The sequence below is a fragment of the Pelodiscus sinensis genome, chromosome 25 (assembly GCF_052426305.1).
Source record: "Pelodiscus sinensis isolate ZL-2025 chromosome 25, ASM5242630v1, whole genome shotgun sequence".
Taxonomy (NCBI): Eukaryota; Metazoa; Chordata; order Testudines; family Trionychidae; genus Pelodiscus; species Pelodiscus sinensis.
Window position 1 is genome coordinate 21749609 of NC_143076.1, and position 21537 is coordinate 21771145.

Sequence of the window (21537 nt, forward strand, 5' to 3'; positions counted from 1 at the left end):
TGAGGAGTCCTTGTTGTTAGTCTGTCGATGGTGTGACAGCATGGCAGGGAGAGTGGTTCTTGGCTCCGCAATTAAGGGTCTTCACCACAATAATTGGAGCAGGCTGGAGGATGGTTCAGTGGTGCAGATAGCTAGAGTCCACTACACTGGGTTTTCACCACAGTGGTGGGCAGAAGCACTCTGTGAGCAGCAGATAGTGATCTGTTCCAAGCAGGTCCCGGCCTTCGCCACGGTCCTTTAGAGAACAGCAGACTGCACGAACCGACCGAATGAAGAACCAGCAGGAGAAGAACAGAAGAAGAGAACATGAACTCTCTTGGGGTCCAAGCTTATAAGCACCTCTGGGCGGGAAAGCAGCTAGAGTGCTGAGTGCAGGAAATAGTGCTGCTTGCAGACAAACTGGTGCGGTGTGCACAGTCACGTGCCGTGTGCAGAGGATAGTTTTGGCCGCAAAAGTCCTCTGTCTGTTGAGTTCCATTTTAAAATCCCATCATGCACCACAACTCCATTTTGAATTATCCCTTTAAGCACAGTCTCCATTTTGATTTTAGTACATTTCAGATTATATTAGTTCCCTGCTAACAATGAGGAGGGAGAAAAATTGTTCTCGGCCTCTGAGGAAAAGACAAGAAGCAATGGGCTTAAATTGCAGCAAGGGCAGTTTAGTTTGGACATTAGGGGAAAATGTCCTACCTGTCAGGGTGGTTAAAAACTGGAATAAATTACCTAAGAGGGGGGGTCTGGAATCTCCATCATTGGAGATATTTAAGAGCAGATTAGACAGACACCTGGCAGGAATGATCTAGACAGTGCTTGGTCCTGCTGTAAGGGCAGGGGACTAGACTTGATGACCTTTCGAGGTCCCTTCCAGTTCTAGTATTCTATGATTAGCCAAGTTTGTCCATTGTTAGCTAGGCCTCAAACCAGGCCTGTGCTACATGAGCTTTTCTTTAAGCCCTCGTCTTACTATAACTTCTGTTTACAAATGTTTGGAAAGTTCCATAGACATAAAAAGTGATCCTTTTTCTTCGACAGGTTTTGCAGATGGAAGCGTTGTGCTTACAAAAGGAGACATCACACGAGATCGACATAGTAAGACCCAGATCTTACATGAAGGCAGTTACCCAGTCACTGGGCTTGCCTTCCGCCAGTCTGGCAAAATCACCCACCTTTTTGTTGTCACCACGGAGAACATCCAGGTAAGATACTGACTTGGCAAAGCTGTAGTAGAGATTAGACTTTGACCCACTACATGTAACTACACTCTGCTGTTCAGTGTAACATCTGAAAAAAATCATATTTCCTTCACAGTCCTATATGCTATCAGGAAAGGATTATCTTCGTCTGGAGCTGGACACGCGTGGTTGCGGTTTACGCTGCTCCACGCTCAGCGACCCCTCCCAGGACCTCCAGTTCATTGTGGCAGGAAATGAATGTGTGTATCTGTACCAGCCAGATGAACGTGGCCCCTGCTTTGCCTTTGAGGGACAGAAATTGATCGTTCACTGGTATCGGGGATACCTCATCATTGTTTCCAAGGACCGGAAAACCTCTCCAAAGTAAGACTCCGGGAAGCAGATGAGTCCATTTTACATGTACTCACTGTGCTGTCTTTGCAGCTCTCCTGGTGCTCCGTTGTGCAACGCTGCTGTGATCCAGAGCCCCATTGCTCCCAGGTGACACAGGGCTCAGTGGTCTGTAACAGCAACTCCTAACAGGCCTGCTGCTTTCATAGTAGACATCCATAAAGAGTATCAGATGAGGTTTTTAAATGGTGGTCATTATCACTGTAAAATACAGGTGCTGCTGCTATGTAAGGATTTATGTGTATATCCATGAGAAATGTGGTTTGATAGTTTGTATCAAGGTATTAAACCCCAGTAGATGTGAAGAACTGGTTTCATTTTAGACCGAAGAGATTTTGACAAGTTGAGTATTGTCTCATTCACAGTCCTTCGTCTGAGCTAAATGCAGAGGAGGGATTGTGAGCTTTAACAGAAAGAGAACAGCGGGGGGGAAAGGACCCTATCTGGGGATGCACGACAAATGTTTACTGAACTATAACAGTGAACAAGGAAGGCACTCTCTATTCCTTCTCTTAGGAAGTAATAGGGCAATGCGATTTACATTCATGAAAATGGGGTCTCAACCAGGTTTGGTTGAAAACTTTGCAGAAATGCTTTGAGTAAGATCATCCTATTTGAACAGAAGGTCAGAAAGCTAAGTTATGTTCAGTCTTTAGGAATGGTGCTATAATTTTGTTTGATAGGTAATCCTGCTTCCAATATTCTTACTATCTCCTACATCTTAATCTTTGATGATAAACTTATGGTTGTTTTCACTATAACTTAATGCCGTGGGATTGTAGGAGATGTTGTTCCTCGGTTGCTGTTGCCTTGGCAATATAGCAAATCTGTTATTGCTGAGAGCTGATCACTATAGGGGAATGCTTCAAAGGAGCTCAGGTACTGGGTCATATCTGTTGTTAACTAGCAAGGCAAAATGAAGGCTGGCATAGCCCAGAGGAGATGGTTTGGGGTTAATAGACGGGAGCTGTCGGAGATCTAGCACCCAGTTATGCACCAGCAAGTCTCTCTCTAGCTGGAGGTAGAGTGGATAATAGGGTGACTCACAGTCCTGGGCACCCCATAAGAACAGCCATACTGGGTCAGACCAAAGGTCCATCTAGCCCAGTATCCTGTCTGCTGACAGTGGCCAATACCAGATGCCCCAGAGGGAAGGAACACAACAGGTAATCCTCACGTGATCCCTCTCCTGTCACCCACCTCCAGAGAAACAGAGGCTAGGGACACCATTCCTACCTATCCTGGCTAATAGCCATTGATGGACCCGAACCTCCATGAATATATCTAGCTCTTTTTTGAAGCCTGTTAAAGTTCTAGCCTTCACCACATTCTCTGGCCAGGAGTTCCAGAGGTTGACTGTGCTCTGAGTGAAGAAAAACTTCCTTTTATTTATTTTAAACCTGTTGCCCATTAATTTCATTTGGTGACCCCTAGTTATATTGTGGGAGTAAGTAAATAATTTTTCCTTATTGGCTTTTTCCACAGTCATGATTTTATAGACCTCTATCATATCTCCCCCTTAGTCTCCTCATTTCTAAGATGAAAAGTCTTTTTAATCTCTCTTCATACAGGACCTGTTCCAAACCCCTAATCATTTCTGAACCCCAGGGGTCATCCCAGCTATTTACTGACATTACTGTGGCATATGATTGGTGTTAGGGCCTTGGAAACCACTACTATGAATTCATCTGCACCTACAGATCCTGTCATTTCTCCTGGGATAGCAGCATGTCCTACCATCCAGATTGATTGGGATCTGTCACTTTCCTTTCATAACTCAGATAGGATGTCTCCTATCTAGCATATAAATTAATAACATATGACATACTCACATTGATGTACAAAGCATTGTATCCTGGCTCAAAGTGTATTAAGGTGACACTGTTGAGAATGTGACTCAGAAATCCAGAAGCATGTTCGTTAAACTCTTCCTCTTTCTTCTGGCATCCAGATCAGAGTTTGCTGGGAGCGACGCACAGAACTCCGACAAGCAAATCTTGAATGTCTATGATCTGTGTAACAAGTTCATCGCATACAGCTCTGTCTTTGATGACGTGGTGGATGTGTTAGCAGAGTGGGGGTCTCTCTACGTGCTGACTAGAGATGGGAAGATCCATGTGCTTCAGGAGAAGGATACTCAGACGAAACTTGAGGCAAGTCACCTTCTTAGTGTTTTATGGCTTCAGAATTGTAAAAGCTCCACAGATTAGAGCTTGAGAAGCTGGCACTTTGGACAAGAGAGCTATGTTGGCGCTGGTGGTGTTGCCCTTTGGCTCCCCAGGTATTAGAGAGAGAAGGTGTGAGAGGGACCCACTTACTGACTACCTCAGGTGAGTTTTATATGGCAGATGTGCTGACAGTGCTCTGCTTAACTGAGGTGTTATGGACAGCATTGAGTGGAAGGAACAACTAGCCTTGTAGGCATATGTGTCCATGACCTAGTAAGAAGTATCGCCAGTAACATGATTTGTCCATTATACACAATCTGATCTTACTGGTTAAGTCCCCTTCTTTCTCAGCTCTCTGAACTGGAGTTTTTGCGCTCTCATTCCCCATAAAGATTTCTTTCTCCTCAGGCATCCTGCCTTCAAGACTCTGTCCCATCTTCTAGGTTGCAACTATAGTAAAGAACAATATTGTCAGCCACACAGTTGAACCTAGCTTGCTGGGGAAGAGCCAGTGTAGTTTCTGTAAAGGGAAATGATGCCTCACGAATCTATCTGCATTTTTTTAGAGGGGGTCACCAAGCATGTGGACAAAGGGGATCCAGTGGATACAGTTCACTTACAGTTCCAAAAAGTCTTTGACAAAGAACCCTCACAAAAGGTTCTTAGGCAAAGTAAGCCATCATAGGAAAAGAAGGATGGATTGGGAACTGGTTAAAATAAAAGAAACAAAGGATAGGTATCAATGATCAGTTTTCAGAGTGGAGAGGGGTAACTAGTAGTATTCCCTTTAATTTTCTCTGCCTCTGAATGGAATTAATTTTGTGCACCAATATGGAAATGACATGCATCAATTTCATGTGGCTGCGGTGGAGCAAAGGGGTTCATAATGTGGGAAGAGGCTCAGGCCTGGCAGAAGATTGGAGTGCAAGGCTGTGTGGACTCTGGTTGGGGGTTGCAAGCTTTGGGGTGGGAGAGTGGATGAGGAAGTTAGGACTGAGACAGAGGGTTGGGGTGAGAGGCTGCGAGGGATCCGGCTGGGGTTGTGGGCTCTGGGGTGGGGCTCAGAATCAGGAATTCAGGGCTCCAGCAGCTGGGGATACAGGAAATGGGGTGGGGCCAGGTTCGGGAAAGGTTTGGGGTGAAGGAGAGTGGAACTCCTTCCCTTCCCCACCTCCCCCAGCTCTCTGTCCTCACAGCAGCACCTGGGTGTGGGGGAACACCGAGGGGCTGGATGGGGGAAGGGACTGGCCTGCCATGACCACATGGGGAATGGTGCTGGATGGGGGCATAGCCAGAATTGGGGCTGGGGCCAGGCTGCTGCAGCCAGATGGGGGCTGAGGCCACCCCGTGGTAGGATCAGGGCCAGGCTGGGTAGAGGCCAGGATTGCCCTAGGGCAGGACCAGGGCCGGATGGCTGTGGCAGAAGCCAGGTCGAGGTTGCACTACCAATAGTAGGGTTCAGTCTGGAGCCCCGCAGCCCTGGCTGGTTGGAGGGCTGGCTAGTTGAGTGGGACAACCATTCCTGCCTGCCTGCCACAGGTCCTTGGCCTGTACAGCTTCATTGAGCACCTGCATGGTGTTAAATAGGCAACTGCATAGCTCAGTAGTCGTGCACTTAGATAACTAGTAGTGTCCTCCTGGGGTCTGTTCTGGGACCAGTCTTATTCAACATATTCATAGCTGATCAGGAAAAAGTCGTAAACAGTGAGGTGGCAAAATTTGCAAATGAAAAACTATTCAAGATAGTTAAGTCACAGGCACACTGCAAAGAGCTTCAAAAGGGTCTCTTCAAGCTTGATGACTGGGCAATAAATGGCAGATGACATTTCATGTTGACAAATGGAAGACAGTGCACGTTGCAAAACAGAACTCCAACTGTAGATACACAACAGGATCTAAATTAGTTGTTACCACTCAAGAAAAAGGTCTTTGAGTCATTGTGGATAGTTCTCGGAAAACATACATTCAAATGTGCAGTGGCTGTTAAAAAAAGCAAACAGTATTGGGAATCATTAAGACAAGAATAGCGATAAGACAGAAAATGTATTGCCTTTATATAAATCTATGGTACACCCACATCTGGAATAGTTTGCAGATACGATTGCTTCATCTCCAAAAAGATGTACTAGATTTGGAGAAGGTCAGAAAAGGGCAACAAAAACTATTAGGTATATGAAACGGCTGCTGTATGAGAAGAGATTAATAAGTCTGGGACTTTGAAACTTGGAAAAGAGATAACTAATGGGGGGATATGAGTGAGAACTATAAAATCATGACTGGTGTAGAGAAAGTAGATAAGAAAGTGCTATTTACTCCTCAGAATACAAGTACTAGGGGTCACCAAAGGAAATGAATAGGCAGAAGGTTTAAAACAAAGGAATTATTTTTTTCACACAATGCAACCTATGGAACTCCTTGCCAAAGGTGGTTGTGAAGCCCAAGATTATAACCAGGTTCAAAAAAGAACTAGATACATTTTTGGAGGATTAGCCAGGGTGGCCAGGGATGGTATCTACAGAGGATGTTAGCTCACTTGATGATTCCCTGTTTTAATTCCCTCTAGGCACATGACATTCACCACTGTGGGTAGATAGGATACTGAGCTAGATGGACTTTTGGTCTGACCCAGTATGTCCGTTCTTATGTTCTACCTCTGCTGTTTTCACCTCTGCTCTCTGGCAGTGAGAAGCCCAGGTCACCCTGGTTTGATGAGGAAATTATATATTTGTAGGGTGTCTTGGTTTCCTTTTGGATTTAAGACACAGAAATTGCCTGATCTCTGGGCACTAAAGGAGCAATGCTCTTGCCCTTTATATTACTATTTTTTCTTAACATTCCACAGATGCTGTTCAAAAAGAACCTGTTTGAAATGGCTATTAACCTGGCCAAGAGTCACCACTTGGACAGCGATGGCTTATCTGAGATTTTCAGGCAATATGGAGATCATCTGTACAACAAAGGGAACCATGATGGAGCCATTCAGCAGTATATTCGGTAGGAAGTGACCATGAAAAACCAGGGAAATATAATGAAGGAATATAGGAACTGCAGAGGCCTTGTATTTAGCAAGACCCTGGATGAAAGACACAAGTAAGACCTAATATGAAGAGGTAATAAAGGGTCTGTCAGTCTTATAGGATTCCAAATTTAACAGCATCACTTTGGAAAGGAACCTGAGTATCACTGTGTATTGCTCAGATACAAACTCTGCTTTTTTTTTTTTAATCACAGCTGTACATTGTGCAACAAGATGTTAGGATAGATAAGGAACAAGATGGAGACTAAAACACAAAATATTATGTCATTATGTGAACAGTGGTTTGCTGCCATTTTGAATTATGAGAGCCGTGCCGGTTATCCCATCTCAAAAAGGATATTAGAAATAGGAGGAACTTACAAAAAGATAATAGCAATCAGGGTTGTGGGAAACCTCTTCTTAAGAATGAAAAGCTGGATTGTTGCTTTAGAAAGGGGTTAAACAAGAGGTAATGTCAGATAAGTATGTAAAATAATTAATGCCTGAGAGAAAGAAGATCAGGAACTTCTGTTGTTTGGTAACATGAGAAATAAATGGAAGTTTGAGGAGACTGAAGGGTGACAGTTTCAAAACTTGAATAAAGGAAATACTTTTCAGATAGCCTAAATGTGCACTTATGAAACTTACTGTTACACGATATCAGTGAGGTCAGACGTTAGCAAGATTCAAAGTAGTATTGCACATCTATTATGGATAACAATCTCCAGAGATGATATATCTTGTTGGCAGTATTGTGTTAGCCATGTTGGTCCAAGGATATCAGAAAGACAAGTGGGGTGCGGTAATATCTTTTATTAGACCCATTTCAGTTGGTGACAGAAGCAAGGTTTTGAACTGGCTCTTCAGGTTTATGTAGCTTAAAGTTTGTTCTTTTTCACCAACAGAAGTTGGTCCCATAAAAATGATCACGTTATCTCTTTGTCTCTTAGGCCACATATACACTACAAAGTTAAGTCGGCTTTATTTAAATCAACATCAAGCCTCCAATTTAAGGAAATTGATCTTGTATGCCTACACCATGCTTGTTGTCAGCAGAGCATATCCTCATGAGCAGTGCTTGACACGACACAGCACTGCACTGTGGGAACTGTCCCACTGTGCACAGAGCTGAATGGCATTTTGGTTTGGGTTTGCAGTGCCTCATGGGATCACAATTTTGGCATGTGAGGTTGTGGGAACATAGTGTAAGGCTTCCATAGTGTAAGGCACTTTGCTTCCTCCCTCATCGTATGTTTCCACCCCAACCTTAATCTAAGGGATCTGGTGCAGAGTCTCAAGTTTATTCCACTACATGTGAGAATAGATGGAATCCTGGTCTTACTAGTCATTTCGGAAACATAGGTGGGACACTGGTGGATGGGTTCCTGCTGGTGTGAAGAACTTTCTTGCTGTGCTGTCAATTACTTTTATCTCTGGTTTATTGGAAGTAGAGCCCTCATGTCGCTTTTCTCTCAAGAACCATTGGGAAGCTAGAGCCATCTTATGTGATCCGGAAGTTCTTAGATGCTCAGCGTATACACAACCTGACTGCTTACCTGCAGACGCTCCACCGTCAGTCCTTGGCCAATGCAGACCACACCACCTTGCTGCTAAACTGCTACACTAAACTTAAAGACAGCTCCAAACTGGAGGAGTTCATCAAGGTAATGGGGGAAGGTAAAAGGAGTTACTCAAAACCATCAGGTTAGCACAGTGATTAGGAAAAAAAAGTTATAGTCTGTAGCATCCTCATATACTTGGGCACATATCTCTAAGCTTGCAGCACCGCTGATGCACTCGTTGGGTTTGCCATTTTAAGCATGTTCCTCGTGATTAAACCTTAAAAATCTAAGGAGAGGATATCTAAAACTAGTGCTTTTTTGTGACGATATGCACCGGTACGGTGTACCATCACCTTTATTTGGGAGCACTCACCGCTTTCCTCCAGCACAGCCCCCAGCCAGTGCTGGGAGCGAGCAATTAAAGGGACTATGGCCGTTTTTTTTCTTTGACAAATTTTCCCATGTTTTGTGAGTAGTTGTTTTGTTTTTGTTTTGTTTTCTTGACAAAACCCTAGTACCAGCAACTTTTTTTTTTTTTTTTTTTTTTTTAAAGATACAAAAAAAGCACTGTCTTACAGCAGTGGTCATATGCACGTGCAATGCTTGACTTGCTGGAGAGGAATTAAATAGTTGCTCTTTCAGTCCTCATGCTTGGAAGCTGGTCTGTCTCTGCCAGCAGCCTACAGGATTCTTGCAAATAATCCAGGTGGCTGCAGATCTGTATCAGGCCCATCTCTCTCCTTCCATCCCCAGTAATCTCCAGTCATTTCCTCCTTGCAGACCAGTGAGAGTGAGGTCCACTTTGATGTGGAGACAGCAATCAAGGTGCTCCGTCAAGCAGGTTATTACTCCCATGCTGTGTACCTGGCAGAGAAGCATGCACACCATGAATGGTTCCTCAAAATACAACTGGAGGACATCAAGGTGAGAAGATGCCTTTAACCATCTGTTAGAGGCTTTCATACCATATAGGGATCAGTCAGGAGTGCTCCTCCATGTGGGCTCTGGGAGTCTAAGCTGCTTAGGCAACAGTTGTGCTAGCAGAACAGATAACTACTGCCATTGTGCATTAGTCACACTTGCCTCTGCGGCATATAAATAATTACAGAGAGCTCAAATGTTTCTGGTGCTGCTATTGGGATAGCTGCTTTGTCCTGCATCAATGCTAGTTGTCCATCAGGCTGGCACCATCTTGCCCCATGTAGGGGTACATTTCAATTAGAGATGTGGGGGTATGTCTACACTACCACCCTAGTTCGAACTAGGGTGGCTAATGTAGGCAACCGAAATTGCAAATGAAGCCCGGGATTTGAATTTCCCGGGCTTCATTTGCATCTTGCCGGGCGCCGCCATTTTAAAGCCCCGCTAGTTCGAACTCCGTGCCCGCGGCTACACGCAGCACAGACTAGGTAGTTCAGATTAGGCTCCTATTCCGAAGTACCGGTACACCTCGTTCCAACTCAAGGTGTACCGGTACTTCGGAATAGGAGCCTAATCCGAACTACCTAGTCTGTGCCGCGTGTAGCCGCGGGCTCGGAGTTCGAACTAGGGTGGGAGCGTAGACATACCCTAAGAGAGTTGTTAAGTTGATGAGTCGCACACTTGCCCCTTGCTGCCTCTATATCAGAGGCAACAAGGCAGGGGAAGCAGGAGCGGGTGCTGGATGGGAGCTGGTTTAAAAGCTATTTTTCCCTGCCCAGCATTATCTCCACCATGTAGTTCCCTCTTCGCCCCCCCTCGTTTCTCCCCCCCCGCCCCCCCCCTCTATCAGAGGCAGTGAGGGCAGGACTGGCTGCTTCAGCAGCAGCCCCTGACTGGAGGAGGGGGAGGGGACCCAGCAGGAAGTTGGGACTTCCCACAGACGGGCTGCTATCACCTGGGCAGGCAGCCCCTCAGTCCTGGCTAGCACCAGGACCAAGCCCTACTGCAGTTCCTACTGCGTTTTAAATTGCAGAGCTGCAGCGAGGTTTGGTTCCTGGTCTGGCGTGAGCTGGGCTGTCTGCCCGCCTGGTTCTAAAATTTTAGTGGGAGCCAAGTGGGCAGGCAGCCCATGTCCTTCCCTGCTTGCGCCAGGTCAGGGACCAAACCCCTCTGCAGCTCTGCAATTGAAAAGGCAGTAGGAGCTGGGAGGCAGGCTGTCCGGCCCCTACAGCCTTTTAAATTGCAGAGACACAGGGGGATTTGATCCTGGCGCAAGCTGGGACTGAGTGGGGCTGCCTTCCCCTAGCGAGTAATTGAGTAGTCAGTAAAAACTCTTTTGACTACTCGATTACTAAAATAACCTAAATTTAACATCCCTAATTTCAATGCTGGGCAAACTTAGGAGATACCTTTTTAAAAACAAAATACTACATTGTTTCCATGCATGTTGGCTATTGTGCAGAAAGGGCTTTTGTATCTGGACTACAGAGGTGGTTCCATGTGACTCTCATCAGCTCTCCCTTGCAGAATTACCAGGAAGCTTTGCAGTACATTGGCAAGCTGCCCTTTGACCAGGCAGAAAGTAACATGAAGCGATATGGCAAAATCCTGATGCACCATGTCCCCAACGAGACCACGGAACTGCTAAAGATCCTGTGCACAGACTACCGGCCATCAGGAGACCGTGAGGGCTCTGGGATGCTAGATGGGAAAAAGGTATGATCTGAGTAGCTGAACTGGTGTGCACTTGAGAAGTTGAGTGAGGAGATGTAGCCAGTGTGATTTCATACCTGGCAATATGACGACAAGTTTTGGAGCAAAGGGGTGTTTCCCATGGAGATGTGGGGTCACAGATTCTGTAAGATGATGGTTCCCAACTTTTTTTATCCTGGGGACCGGCAAACCCGTTCACAAACTTTTGGTGAACTGGTAATATTTTATTTGCACATTTGTATATTCATTATGCAAATGATGAATATGCAAATGTGCAAATAAAATGTTACCAGTTGGCCAAAAGCCCCCAGCGTTCCCTGCCCCTCCACTACCCTCAGCACCAGCCACTGACCCTCCAAGTCCCATAGACCCAACCCCCCCATGCCAGCCTCCTGTTTCCAGAGTCCCACTGCACTGAACCCCCCAGAGCCCTCTTCACTGCCAGCCCCCAATATTTGCCCAGTGCAGGCCCTGTCCCCATAGCAGCACCCCCACTACTAGCCCTGCTCACAGAGCTCCGCAGTGCCAGCTGTCCACCCTGGATGCCCCAGTGCCAGCCTCCACCCCTTGGAGATTCCCAGTATTAGCTATAATAAATAATATATGGAGATATACCAATCTCATAGAACTGGAAGGGACCTGGAGAAGTCATTGAGTCCAATCCCCTGCCCTCACGGCAGGACCAAGTACCATCCCGGACACGACAAGGAGTCCCGTGGCACCTTCTAGACTAACAGATGTATTGGAGCACAAACTTTCGTGGGCAGAGACCCACTTCATCAGATGCATGACACAGATTTGCCCCAGATCCCTAGATGGCCCCCTCAAGGATTGAACTCACAACCCTGGGTTTAGCAGGCCAATGCTCAAACCACTGAGCTATTTCTCCCCTGCTCCCCAGCCACTAGCCCCACCCCCTCTCCTAGACCTGCACTGCTTCCCAGCCACCAGCTGAGCACTGCTGCCCGGGTCACAGCTGTTTTAAGGCTGCCATGCGGGCTCTGCGTAGGCCTCCTGCTGCACAGCAAAGCTCTCTTCTGTGTCCAGGAAGAGCTCCACCTTTGCCCAGCGCTGGCTGGCTGAGAGGCAGGGCAGGACATGCCTCTTCAAACAGGGGGGAGGGAGCAGTGTTCCCCAACTCTTGCCCCCAGAGCCACCATGGCCCGGCAGCTAGAGGTCCGTGGACTGGTGTTTGGGAACTGATGCCATAAGAAACTTAAAGGAACTGGGGTAAAGTAGAATCATTAGCAGGGCAAGGGAGCAGTGCTGGGGTCCCTTTCATGTCCTCTGACTTTAGCAGAATTGTGAACTGAACTTTGAAAGTGCAAGGGGGCGGGGGGTGGGTGTTGGATACTGAGTAGAGTGGAAGGGAAAGGGTGACAAAGATATTGAATAAGCAAAATGAGTGGCTATAAAATGTAAGCAGGTGGGCAAATGATATCACAAACCATTTGTGTGTGGTAAGAAGAATGGGAGAAGGGTCCATTGAGTCAGTAACAGGGGAACATGATGTAGAGATTGGAGGAGGAGCTGAGGTCGGAAGAAACATTTTTTAAGTAAATCCTAAGATTTCTGATTTTTGATGCCTTGCTTATTTTGTCTGGCCATCACTGTTTGCATTGTCTGTTTGGACTTTAAGATCTTTGGGGCATACACAGTATATAACAACATTTAACATTCCTGTGGTGGGAAAAACACCTCAGCAGTCCAGTACGCTGGCATTTAATTTCAAAAAGGGGAATTACACAAAAATGAGGTTAGTTAAACAGAAATTAAAAGGCACAGTGGCTAGAGCCTAATCCCTGCAAGCTGCATGGAAACTTTTTAAAGACACCATAATAGAGGCCAAATTTAAATGTATACCCCAAATTAAAAAACATAGTAAGAGACCTAAAAAAGTCACTGTGGCTTAACCACCATGTAAAAGAAGCAGTGAGGGACAAAAAGGCATCTTTCAAGAAGTGGAAGTCCAATCCTAGTGAGATAAATAGAAAGGAACATAAACACTGTCAAATCAAGTGTAAAAATGTAATAAGAAAAGCAAAAAAAGATTTTGAGGAACAGCCAACCAAAAACTCAAAAACAAAAAAATAGAATGTTTAAGTACATTAGAAGCAGGAAACCTGCTAAAAAACCAGTGGGTCCCCTAGACGATCGAGATATAAAAAGAACAATCAAGGACAATAAAGCCATTGTGGAGAAACTAAATGATTTATTTGCTTCAGTCTTCACGGCTGAGGATGTTGGGGAGATTCCCAAATCTGCACCGTCCTTTGTGGGTGATGAATCTGAGGAGCTGTCCTGGATTGAAGTGGCATTAGAGGAGGTTTTGGAACAAATAGAAAAACTTAATGTTAACAAATCACCAGGACTAGATGGCATTCATCCAAGGGTTCCAAAAGAACTCAAATGGGAAATTGCTGAGCTATTATCTGTGGTTTGTAACCTATCCTTTAAATCGGCTGCCGTATCTAATGACTGGAAGATAGCTAATGTGACACCAATATTTAAAAAGGGCTCTAGAGGCAATACTGGCAATTACAGACTGGTAAGTCTAACTTCAGTACTGGGCAAATTAGTCGAAACAATAGTAAAGAATAAAACTGTGAAGCATGTAGAAGAACATAATTTGTTGGACAAAAGTCAACATGGTTTCTGTAAAGGGAAATAATGTCTTACTAATCTATTAGAATTCTTTGAAGGGGTTAAATATGCAGACAAGGGGGATCCAGTAGATATAGTATACAGGCAATCTCCGACTTACGCGGATCCGACTTATGTCGGATCCGCACTTACAAACGGGGCTTTCTCGCCCCGGAGCTCGCAGGCAGCGGTCCCACCACCTCGACCTCCGGGGCGAGAAAAGCTGCTCCCGGTGCCCCTGGTCTGCTGGGGACCGTCTCCAGCAGACCAGAGACACCGGGAGCAAAGCCGCAGCGGCGGCGGATTCCCGCGCTTCTGAGGCTTAGCGCTGGCAAAGCCTCAGAGGCGCGGGACCGTGCCGTGGCTGCGGCTTTGCTCCCGGTGTCTCTGGTCTGCTGGAGACGGTCCCCAGCAGACCAGGGACACCCCAGCTGCTTCCTACTCCGGCTACACATGGCACGGACTAGGTAGTTCGCGCGGCACGGAGTCCGCACTAGCGGACATTTAAAAATGGCGGCGCCCGGCTTTATGCAAATGAAGCCCGGGAAATTCAAATCCCGGGCTTCATTTGCAACTCCGGTTGCCTTCATTCGAACCCTAGTTCAAACTAGGGTGGTAGTGTAGACATACCCAAGGAGACTAAGGGGGGATATGATAGAGGTATATAAAATCATGAGTGGTGTGGAGAGGGGAATAAAGAAAAGTTTTTTATTAGTTCCCATAATAGAAGAACTAGAGAACACCAAATGAAGTTAATGGGAAGCAGGTTTAAGACTAATAAAAGAAAGTTGTTCTTCACACCGTGCATAGTCAACCTGTGGAACTCCTTGCCAGAGGAGGCTGTGAAGGCTAGGACTAGAACAGAGTTTAAAGAGAAGCTAGATAATTTCATGGAGGTTAGGTCCATAAAAGGCTATTAGCCAGGGGATAGAAATGGTGTCCCTGGCCTCTATTTGTCAGAGGCTGGAGAAGGATGACAGGAGACAAATCGCTTGATCATTGTCTTCGGTCCAGTCCCTCTGGGGCACCTGGTGCTGGCCACTGTCGGCAGACAGGCTACTGGGCTAGATGGCCCTTTGGTCTGACCCAGTACGGCCATTCTTATGTTCTTATCATTTTATGTACTCTTACAGAGCTTAGCACAATACTGCCTTGACCCTCATTGAGACCTCTGGAGATTCTGGAATGTTTAATAGCAACAGACAGTGTGGGGAAATGCTTGGGAAATGCTAAAGCATCATTGTTCTGCACTTAACTTTTTTAGTTGCTCAAAAAAATCATATGAAAAGGAGTTTTGCTGGATCTGGAAGGCAGAAGGTGGAATTGCCCGTTTTTTGGACATGGTGCTTGTTGAGAGAGATGCAGCTTAGACTAGGCAGGCAGTGTAATATGATGGACCCCAGGGTGAAACTTCAACTGTTAGAACTGCCATGCCCCTAAACATTCAGCATGGTTGGCCTCCCACACTGGTTTAGCTGATAACATCAACCAGCCTTCTCTTGGCCTTATCATCCAGCATGACAGCAGGTGGCATCACCTACCCATCTGAGTGCTTTACCTAAGCCACTCATGGCCCCACAATAAAAACACTAGCCATTTTCCTAGCTGTCTAGCCTTGCCACCCCTACTGGAGTACGATCCCAGTTTTCTGTCATCTTGCACTGCACAGGGATCTGTATGGTACAGCTCATTAAAACAGTCTGCTTTACCCTCAGTGTGGGGATATGGACCAAGCCTTTGTTAATTGAGATGAAATCTTCCCAAACACTTAATTCAGAAACACACTGGTTACAGCAAGTTGATTAACTATAGAAGGGCAGAATTTAAGTGATTATAAAGGATTAGAAAGGTTACATGCAGATTACCTAGCAAATAAAGAAAAAACGCAGTCTAAGCTTGATACACTAGAAGGGGTTTGAATCAAACAATGCCTCACTTTGTTCTATTATACATGCAGTTTGCCAAACTTCCAAATACAGTAATTCCTCATTTAACACGTGCCCGCTTAACACGTTTTTGCGATAGCGCGATTTTTTTTTTTTTAGGGAATGTTTTTTGAATTACATGACCGTCCCCAGAATAACACGATTTCCCCAGCTGGCCCATTGCCGGCGGCTGCGCGGGACTTTCCCCACCTCCCTGCAAAGCGGTGGAGGGTTCTCCACTTTCCGCGCTGTTTCCTGCTGACTCCCCCTCGCCGGACGCCTTGCCCCTCTCCTCCGCTCCCGCTTGCAGGCCGGCAGCTGGGTTTCCCCAGTCGGCCCGTTGCTGACAGCTGCGCAGGGCTTCACCTGCCTCCCTGCAAAGCAGCGGAGGGTTTGCCACTCACCGCGCTGTTCCCCACTGACTCCTCTTCGCCGGACACAGTGCCGGTCCTGGCAGACCCTTCACAGGGGCATACTCCCAACCCAATCGTCCTCCCCTTTCCTTCCCCAGAGCCAAATACCTCCCCTCCCTGCTGTAACCCAGTCCTCTTTCTCCTTATGTCTTGGTCCCAACAGACACTCCCACCTTTTCCATTATTTTCAGTGGGAAAATTGACTCTGCATAACTTGTTTTCACTTAACACGATCATTTTCTGAAACATATTTATAGTGTTAAATGAGAAATTACTGTACACACTAGAAATCCCTTTAGCCTTGGACTTTCACTTCCCACAGTTCAGTTCACGTCCCCCTCATGTTCAGTATGGCAGTGAAGGATAAAATTAATTTGTTGTCAGTATGACCTCTGTGTGACCTGGATGTTAAGCCTGGTCTTTGTAAAGAGGTACGTGCTTGGACACAGGTATACAACCAGGAGGGGATAGGTGAAACTGGTATAAACCTAGAATAGTGATAGAGATGCAGCTGTGTTAGTCTGGTGTAGCTGAAACAAAAGGCAGAACTATGTAGCACTTTAAAGACTAACAAGATGGTTTATTAGGTGATGAGCTTTTGTAGGCCAGACCCACTTCCTCAGATCAATATGGGGAAGAAAATTGGCACAACCATATATACCAAAGTGATACAATCAAAAAAAAGTGAACGCATGTGAAATTGACAAATCAAATTTTAGAACAAAGTGGGGGTGAGGGGGGAAGGTAAGTTTCTGTGAGATAGTGACATTAGGGGGTGATAATTGGGGAAGCTATCTTTGTAATGGGTGAGATAATTAGAGTCTTTGTTTAAACCTATACATAAAGTGTCAAATTTAAGCATGAATGACAATTCTGAAGCTTCTCGTTGAAGTCTGGAGTTAAAGTCTCTTTGAAGCAATATGCGTGTTTTAAGGTCATTAAGTGAATGATCAGTCTGGCTGAAATGGCAGGCAACAGCTTTCTCTCTGTGAGAGAGTCTTATGTCTTTTGTGTGCATTGCATTGCTTCTTTGGCGAAGTGTCTGAGATGTTTGTCCAATGTACACAGCAGACGGACACTTTCGGCACATGATAGCATAGATTATATTTCTGGATGAACAGGAATATGTGTTCTTGATCTTGTAACTGGCATGGTTAGGTCCAATAATGGTGTCAGCAGAGTAAATATGTGGACAAAGCTGGCAACGGGGTTTGTGGCAAGGGAAGGTACCAGGGTTGGTATTAATGTGATATGTCCTGTGGTTGTTGGTAAGAATCATCCTGAGGTTAGGTGGTTGTCTATAGGAGACTATGGATCTGTCTCCCAGAGCCTCTCGGAGTGTAGTATCCTGTTCCAGTAGTTGTAGTTTATTGATAATGCGTTGGACGGGTTTAAGTTGGGGGCTATAGGTGATGACATGTGGTGTTCTATTGTTGGTTTTCCTGGGTCTGTCTTGAAGTAGATGGTTTCTGGGTATTCATTTGGCCCTTTCAATTTGTTTTTTTATTTTTCCAGGTGGGTAATTGAGGTTTATAAATGCTTGGTAGAGATCCTGAAGTTTCTGGTCTAATTATCTCACCCATTACAAAGATAGCTTCCCCAATTATCACCCCCTAATGTCACTATCTCACAGAAACTTACCTTCCCCCCTCACCCCCACTTTGTTCTAAAATTTGATTTGTCAATTTCACATGCGTTCACTTTTTTTTGATTGTATCACTTTGGTATATATGGTTGTGCCGATTTTCTTCCACATATTGATCTGAGGAAGTGGGTCTGGCCCACGAAAGTTCATCATCTAATAAACCATCTTGTTAGTCTTTAAAGGGATACATAGTTCTGCCTTTGGTATAAACCTGTTTTACTGGTTTGAACCGGTTGTAAGGCCTGTGAAGGGATAGGTAATGATTGGAGATTTGGTGCAAGGGCATGACCTGTGTATGCATGCCGCTGTAAGTGGTCAGTGGGAAAGGGGTGATTACCATGTAAGTTAGTACAAAAGACATTGCCTTTTGTTTGGGAAGTTGCAAAACTTTTCCTGAGAGTATCCTGGAGATTTTTGCCCTGGAATGTATTCCTGAATAAAGCTGATTGCTTAAGAAGGGTGTCTGGAATTAATTGGGATGGGCTTGGACCCCCATCCCAACCTTCGGATTAAAATTCTCTGTCAGCAGGAACCACTTTGTTCTAAGCTGTTTCCAGCCCCATTTGTAGAAAACTATAAATACCAAAATGGAGTTGATCTGATCCCAAGTCATTGTGTTCATCATAGCAGTGGTTATGCACAGGCCGACTGAAGCATCCACAGGTGAGGAAAAGCCTTTTCCATGGCTACTGTCTTTGTTGACAAACCGTTAGCATCATCTAGCTGCTTCACTGTACTTGAAAGGCTAGTTGTGGATGCTCCCAATCTCACATCATACTTGAGTAACTCCCATGTGGCAAGATTTCATAATTGTACGCATGATGCTAGTACATACAGTCCAATGAGAGATTCATATTTAGATCAGGACAATTAAGTCACATAGTAAATATGGGGTGCTTTAGGGTGCTGAGTGTCACAGGGAGGCATGCGCCTCAGATTGCACAGTGTGGCCGACTTTCTTTCTGGCTTGTGTTTAAAGGCTAATTCTGAGGAGTTCATTCCAGTGTTTGCAAACAACTCCCGGGAGCTGAAGGCTTTTCTGGAGCACATGACAGAGGTGCAGTCTGACTCTCCGCAGGGCGTGTATGACACACTGCTAGAACTTCGACTCCAGAACTGGGCACATGAACAAGATCCACAGGTTTGAACTCCTTTCACGCTGTAGCTAGAGAAGGGATTTAGAAATGGTGTCTCCTTCCCCCGGTTTGATTTCTTTGTAACCTCTAAGCTCTGTTTATATGTGGCGTTAAAACAGGATGACCCAAGCTTGCTGTGCTGGACAGACAAAGGGGCAAGCCAGCATAGTTCATCTCTTAAATTGCTATTAGGTCATGCTGGACTCCCTTCCGGTCTCATTGATCACGGGTGCTGGAAAATTATGACCCTTTTTGGGAGAGGGCCTTGTGCTGCTCGCCTACACCCTTTTTGTTCTGAAAGCTGGCTCCCTGCAATTGTCTGGATCAAGGATTATCTCTTTACTAATCAAAGCCAAGGAGAATTGCTCCTATTTCTTGAACAGGGAAATGGGAAGAAGAGGGGGAACTCTCCCCAGCTCCAGAGAGCTGTAGCGGAGGTGTCTGGTCCTTGAGCTTAATGCTTTGTGTGGCTTTGTCTCCTTTGCAGCTCAAAGAGAAGCTGCACAGCGAAGCCATCACCCTGCTGAAGAGTGGCAGGTTCAGAACAGTCTTCCATAAGGCTTTGGTCTTGTGTCAGATGCACAACTTCAAGGATGGCGTCCTCTACCTTTATGAACAGGGAAAACTGTGAGTGCTGCTTCCCTTTCCAGGGACTGAGCCACCTTAGTTCAGGCACTGGGCTACAACCTGTTACGTGCTATAAGAGGAAGGTGATGGTGAGAGTCCTGTGAGATTCTCAAAGCAGGGACATAGGTCAGTTATCAAGCTGGAAATCTAACCTATGTCTCTGTTGCTGTTTTTGCAGAGGGGTGGTGTAATGTAACATGGGACCTGGCAGACCTGGATCTTGGCAGTAGTGTTGAGGAATTGTGGGGCTGGGTGACAGGTTAGGGTCCCTGCAGTAGTGAGTAGGGAAGAGGTAAGTGGATCAACCAACCTGCTCTATCCCTGGCTCCTCTCTTTTACAGTTTCCAACAAATCATGCATTATCACATGCAGAATGAGCAGTACAGGAAGGTGATTGAGGTATGCGAGTTGTATGGAGACCAAGAGACCTGTCTCTGGGAACAGGCCCTCAGCTATTTTGCCCGGAAAGAAGAGGACTGCAAGGAATACATCACAGCAGTACTGAAGCATATTGAAAACAAGAACCTCATGCCCCCACTACTCGGTAATGACAAGACCTGCAGCAGGAAAAAGGAGCTAGAGTGAGCTGTTTGTGAAAAGAGTTTGTAGGAATGCACCTGTCAATGCAGCTTGAGATGTTGCTTAGCCAATAGAGGCATGCACTGTGAGGAAGACACTTAGCAGTGATGCCTGATTAGAATAAGTAAACTCTCTCCTTAATCAAGCCTTACAGTCTGCCTGTGACTAAACAGTATGCCCACTCAATCTGCCTTGGTTTCCCGTTGGAGAAGTGACTTGCCCCTGTCACACTGTGAACTGGTGACAGAACCGGAATATAACCTAGGTCTCTTGACCCTCCCCCCCCCCCCCAACCTCCCCAATATCCTGCTCTAACCCTCCTGTCATTTCTTTCTGGAATCCCAATAGCACATAAGTGACTATGACCCACTGTTTCTCTGTCCTGTGCCTTCTAGAGTTTACATTTAGCGTTTTAGTTAAGAGTTTTCTGTAATTCACTAAAACCGTGAGCCTTTAGGCCTTCGGATAACATTTCAGAAAAGAGTAGCCCAGATAAGACCAGGCTGGCCATTCCAGCTCTTGATTTGTTTCTGTATTAATGTACTCACTGTTCTCAGTTGTGCAGACTCTGGCTCATAACTCCACCGCCACGCTGTCTGTGATAAAGGATTATCTTGTCAACAAGCTGCAGAAGCAGAGCCGCCAGATTGAGCAGGATGAGCAGAGGATTCAAAAATATCGAGAAGAGACCACAAGGATCCGCCAGGAGATTGAAGAGCTCAAAACCAGGTACAGAAAACACTGTCTCTGTCTCTGCTTTTCTCTCTCTCTCTCTGTTTCCTTGTCTACATAAAAATCTGGTGTGAGCATATTACAGTGTGCCTTCCCAAGGTCGTCTCCTGTTCTGTTTTTGGTGGTTAGGTGAGTGAGCTTAGTGTGGTTTTTGGAGACCTAGAAGAAAAATCCTATCTTTAGCAGCAGCTCAGGTGCACTTACTCTGGGATGTTCTGTGTTGGGTACCTATAGTCCTAGTTCTTCATTTTCTTAGAAAAATCATTGTGTTTCTGTCTCCCCGCCCCCACATTGACTCAGCCCAAAGATCTTCCAGAAGACCAAGTGCAGTATCTGTACAAGTGCCCTGGAGCTACCTTCAGTCCACTTCCTGTGTGGCCATTCCTTTCACCAGCACTGCTTTGAGAGCTACTCTGAGAGTGATTCGGAATGTCCTACCTGCCTGCCAGAGAACCGAAAGGTGACAGATATGATCCGAGCCCAAGAACAGAAAAGAGATCTGCACGATCAGTTTCAACACCAGGTAGGGGTATTGCCAGCACTGCCTTTTCCCCTTCAACTGGCTGGGTTTCAATCTCTGTTGTGAACAGTGTGCTAATATACACAGGAGTTCAGACTAGTGGACTGGTGGTGAGTCTTGCTTCAGCCTTTCCTGTTCTCAGCTACTTTGCAAACAGGTCCTTATTGAATCTGAATTGTGGAGCATTGGGAGCTGAATGATTTGTCTCTGTGGTGCCATACCTAAGGACTAGGGATGTTAAATATCGGTTAATTTAATAGTCAACTATTCTATAGTCCTCAGGGGCAGGGCTGGCAGCCAGTGCACTCTGTATCAAAGGCAGCAGCATGGAGTGCCAGGCAGGAGCTGGTT

The 21537-nt window shown here is 45.8% G+C and overlaps 1 protein-coding gene across 1 annotated transcript in view; it reads left to right on the forward strand.

The window, feature by feature from the left end:
* Window positions 1–21537, forward strand: part of VPS11 (VPS11 core subunit of CORVET and HOPS complexes) — a 28289-nt gene that overhangs the window by 4515 nt on the left and 2237 nt on the right. The window contains exons 4-15 of the mRNA XM_089773325.1: window positions 1036–1199; window positions 1312–1559; window positions 3538–3739; window positions 6597–6748; window positions 8248–8434; window positions 9113–9256; window positions 10781–10969; window positions 18572–18733; window positions 19216–19355; window positions 19697–19899; window positions 20492–20663; window positions 20967–21189. Of these exons, the coding sequence (XP_089629451.1) occupies window positions 1036–1199; window positions 1312–1559; window positions 3538–3739; window positions 6597–6748; window positions 8248–8434; window positions 9113–9256; window positions 10781–10969; window positions 18572–18733; window positions 19216–19355; window positions 19697–19899; window positions 20492–20663; window positions 20967–21189 (2186 nt within the window). The remainder of the gene's footprint in view (window positions 1–1035; window positions 1200–1311; window positions 1560–3537; window positions 3740–6596; window positions 6749–8247; window positions 8435–9112; window positions 9257–10780; window positions 10970–18571; window positions 18734–19215; window positions 19356–19696; window positions 19900–20491; window positions 20664–20966; window positions 21190–21537) is intronic.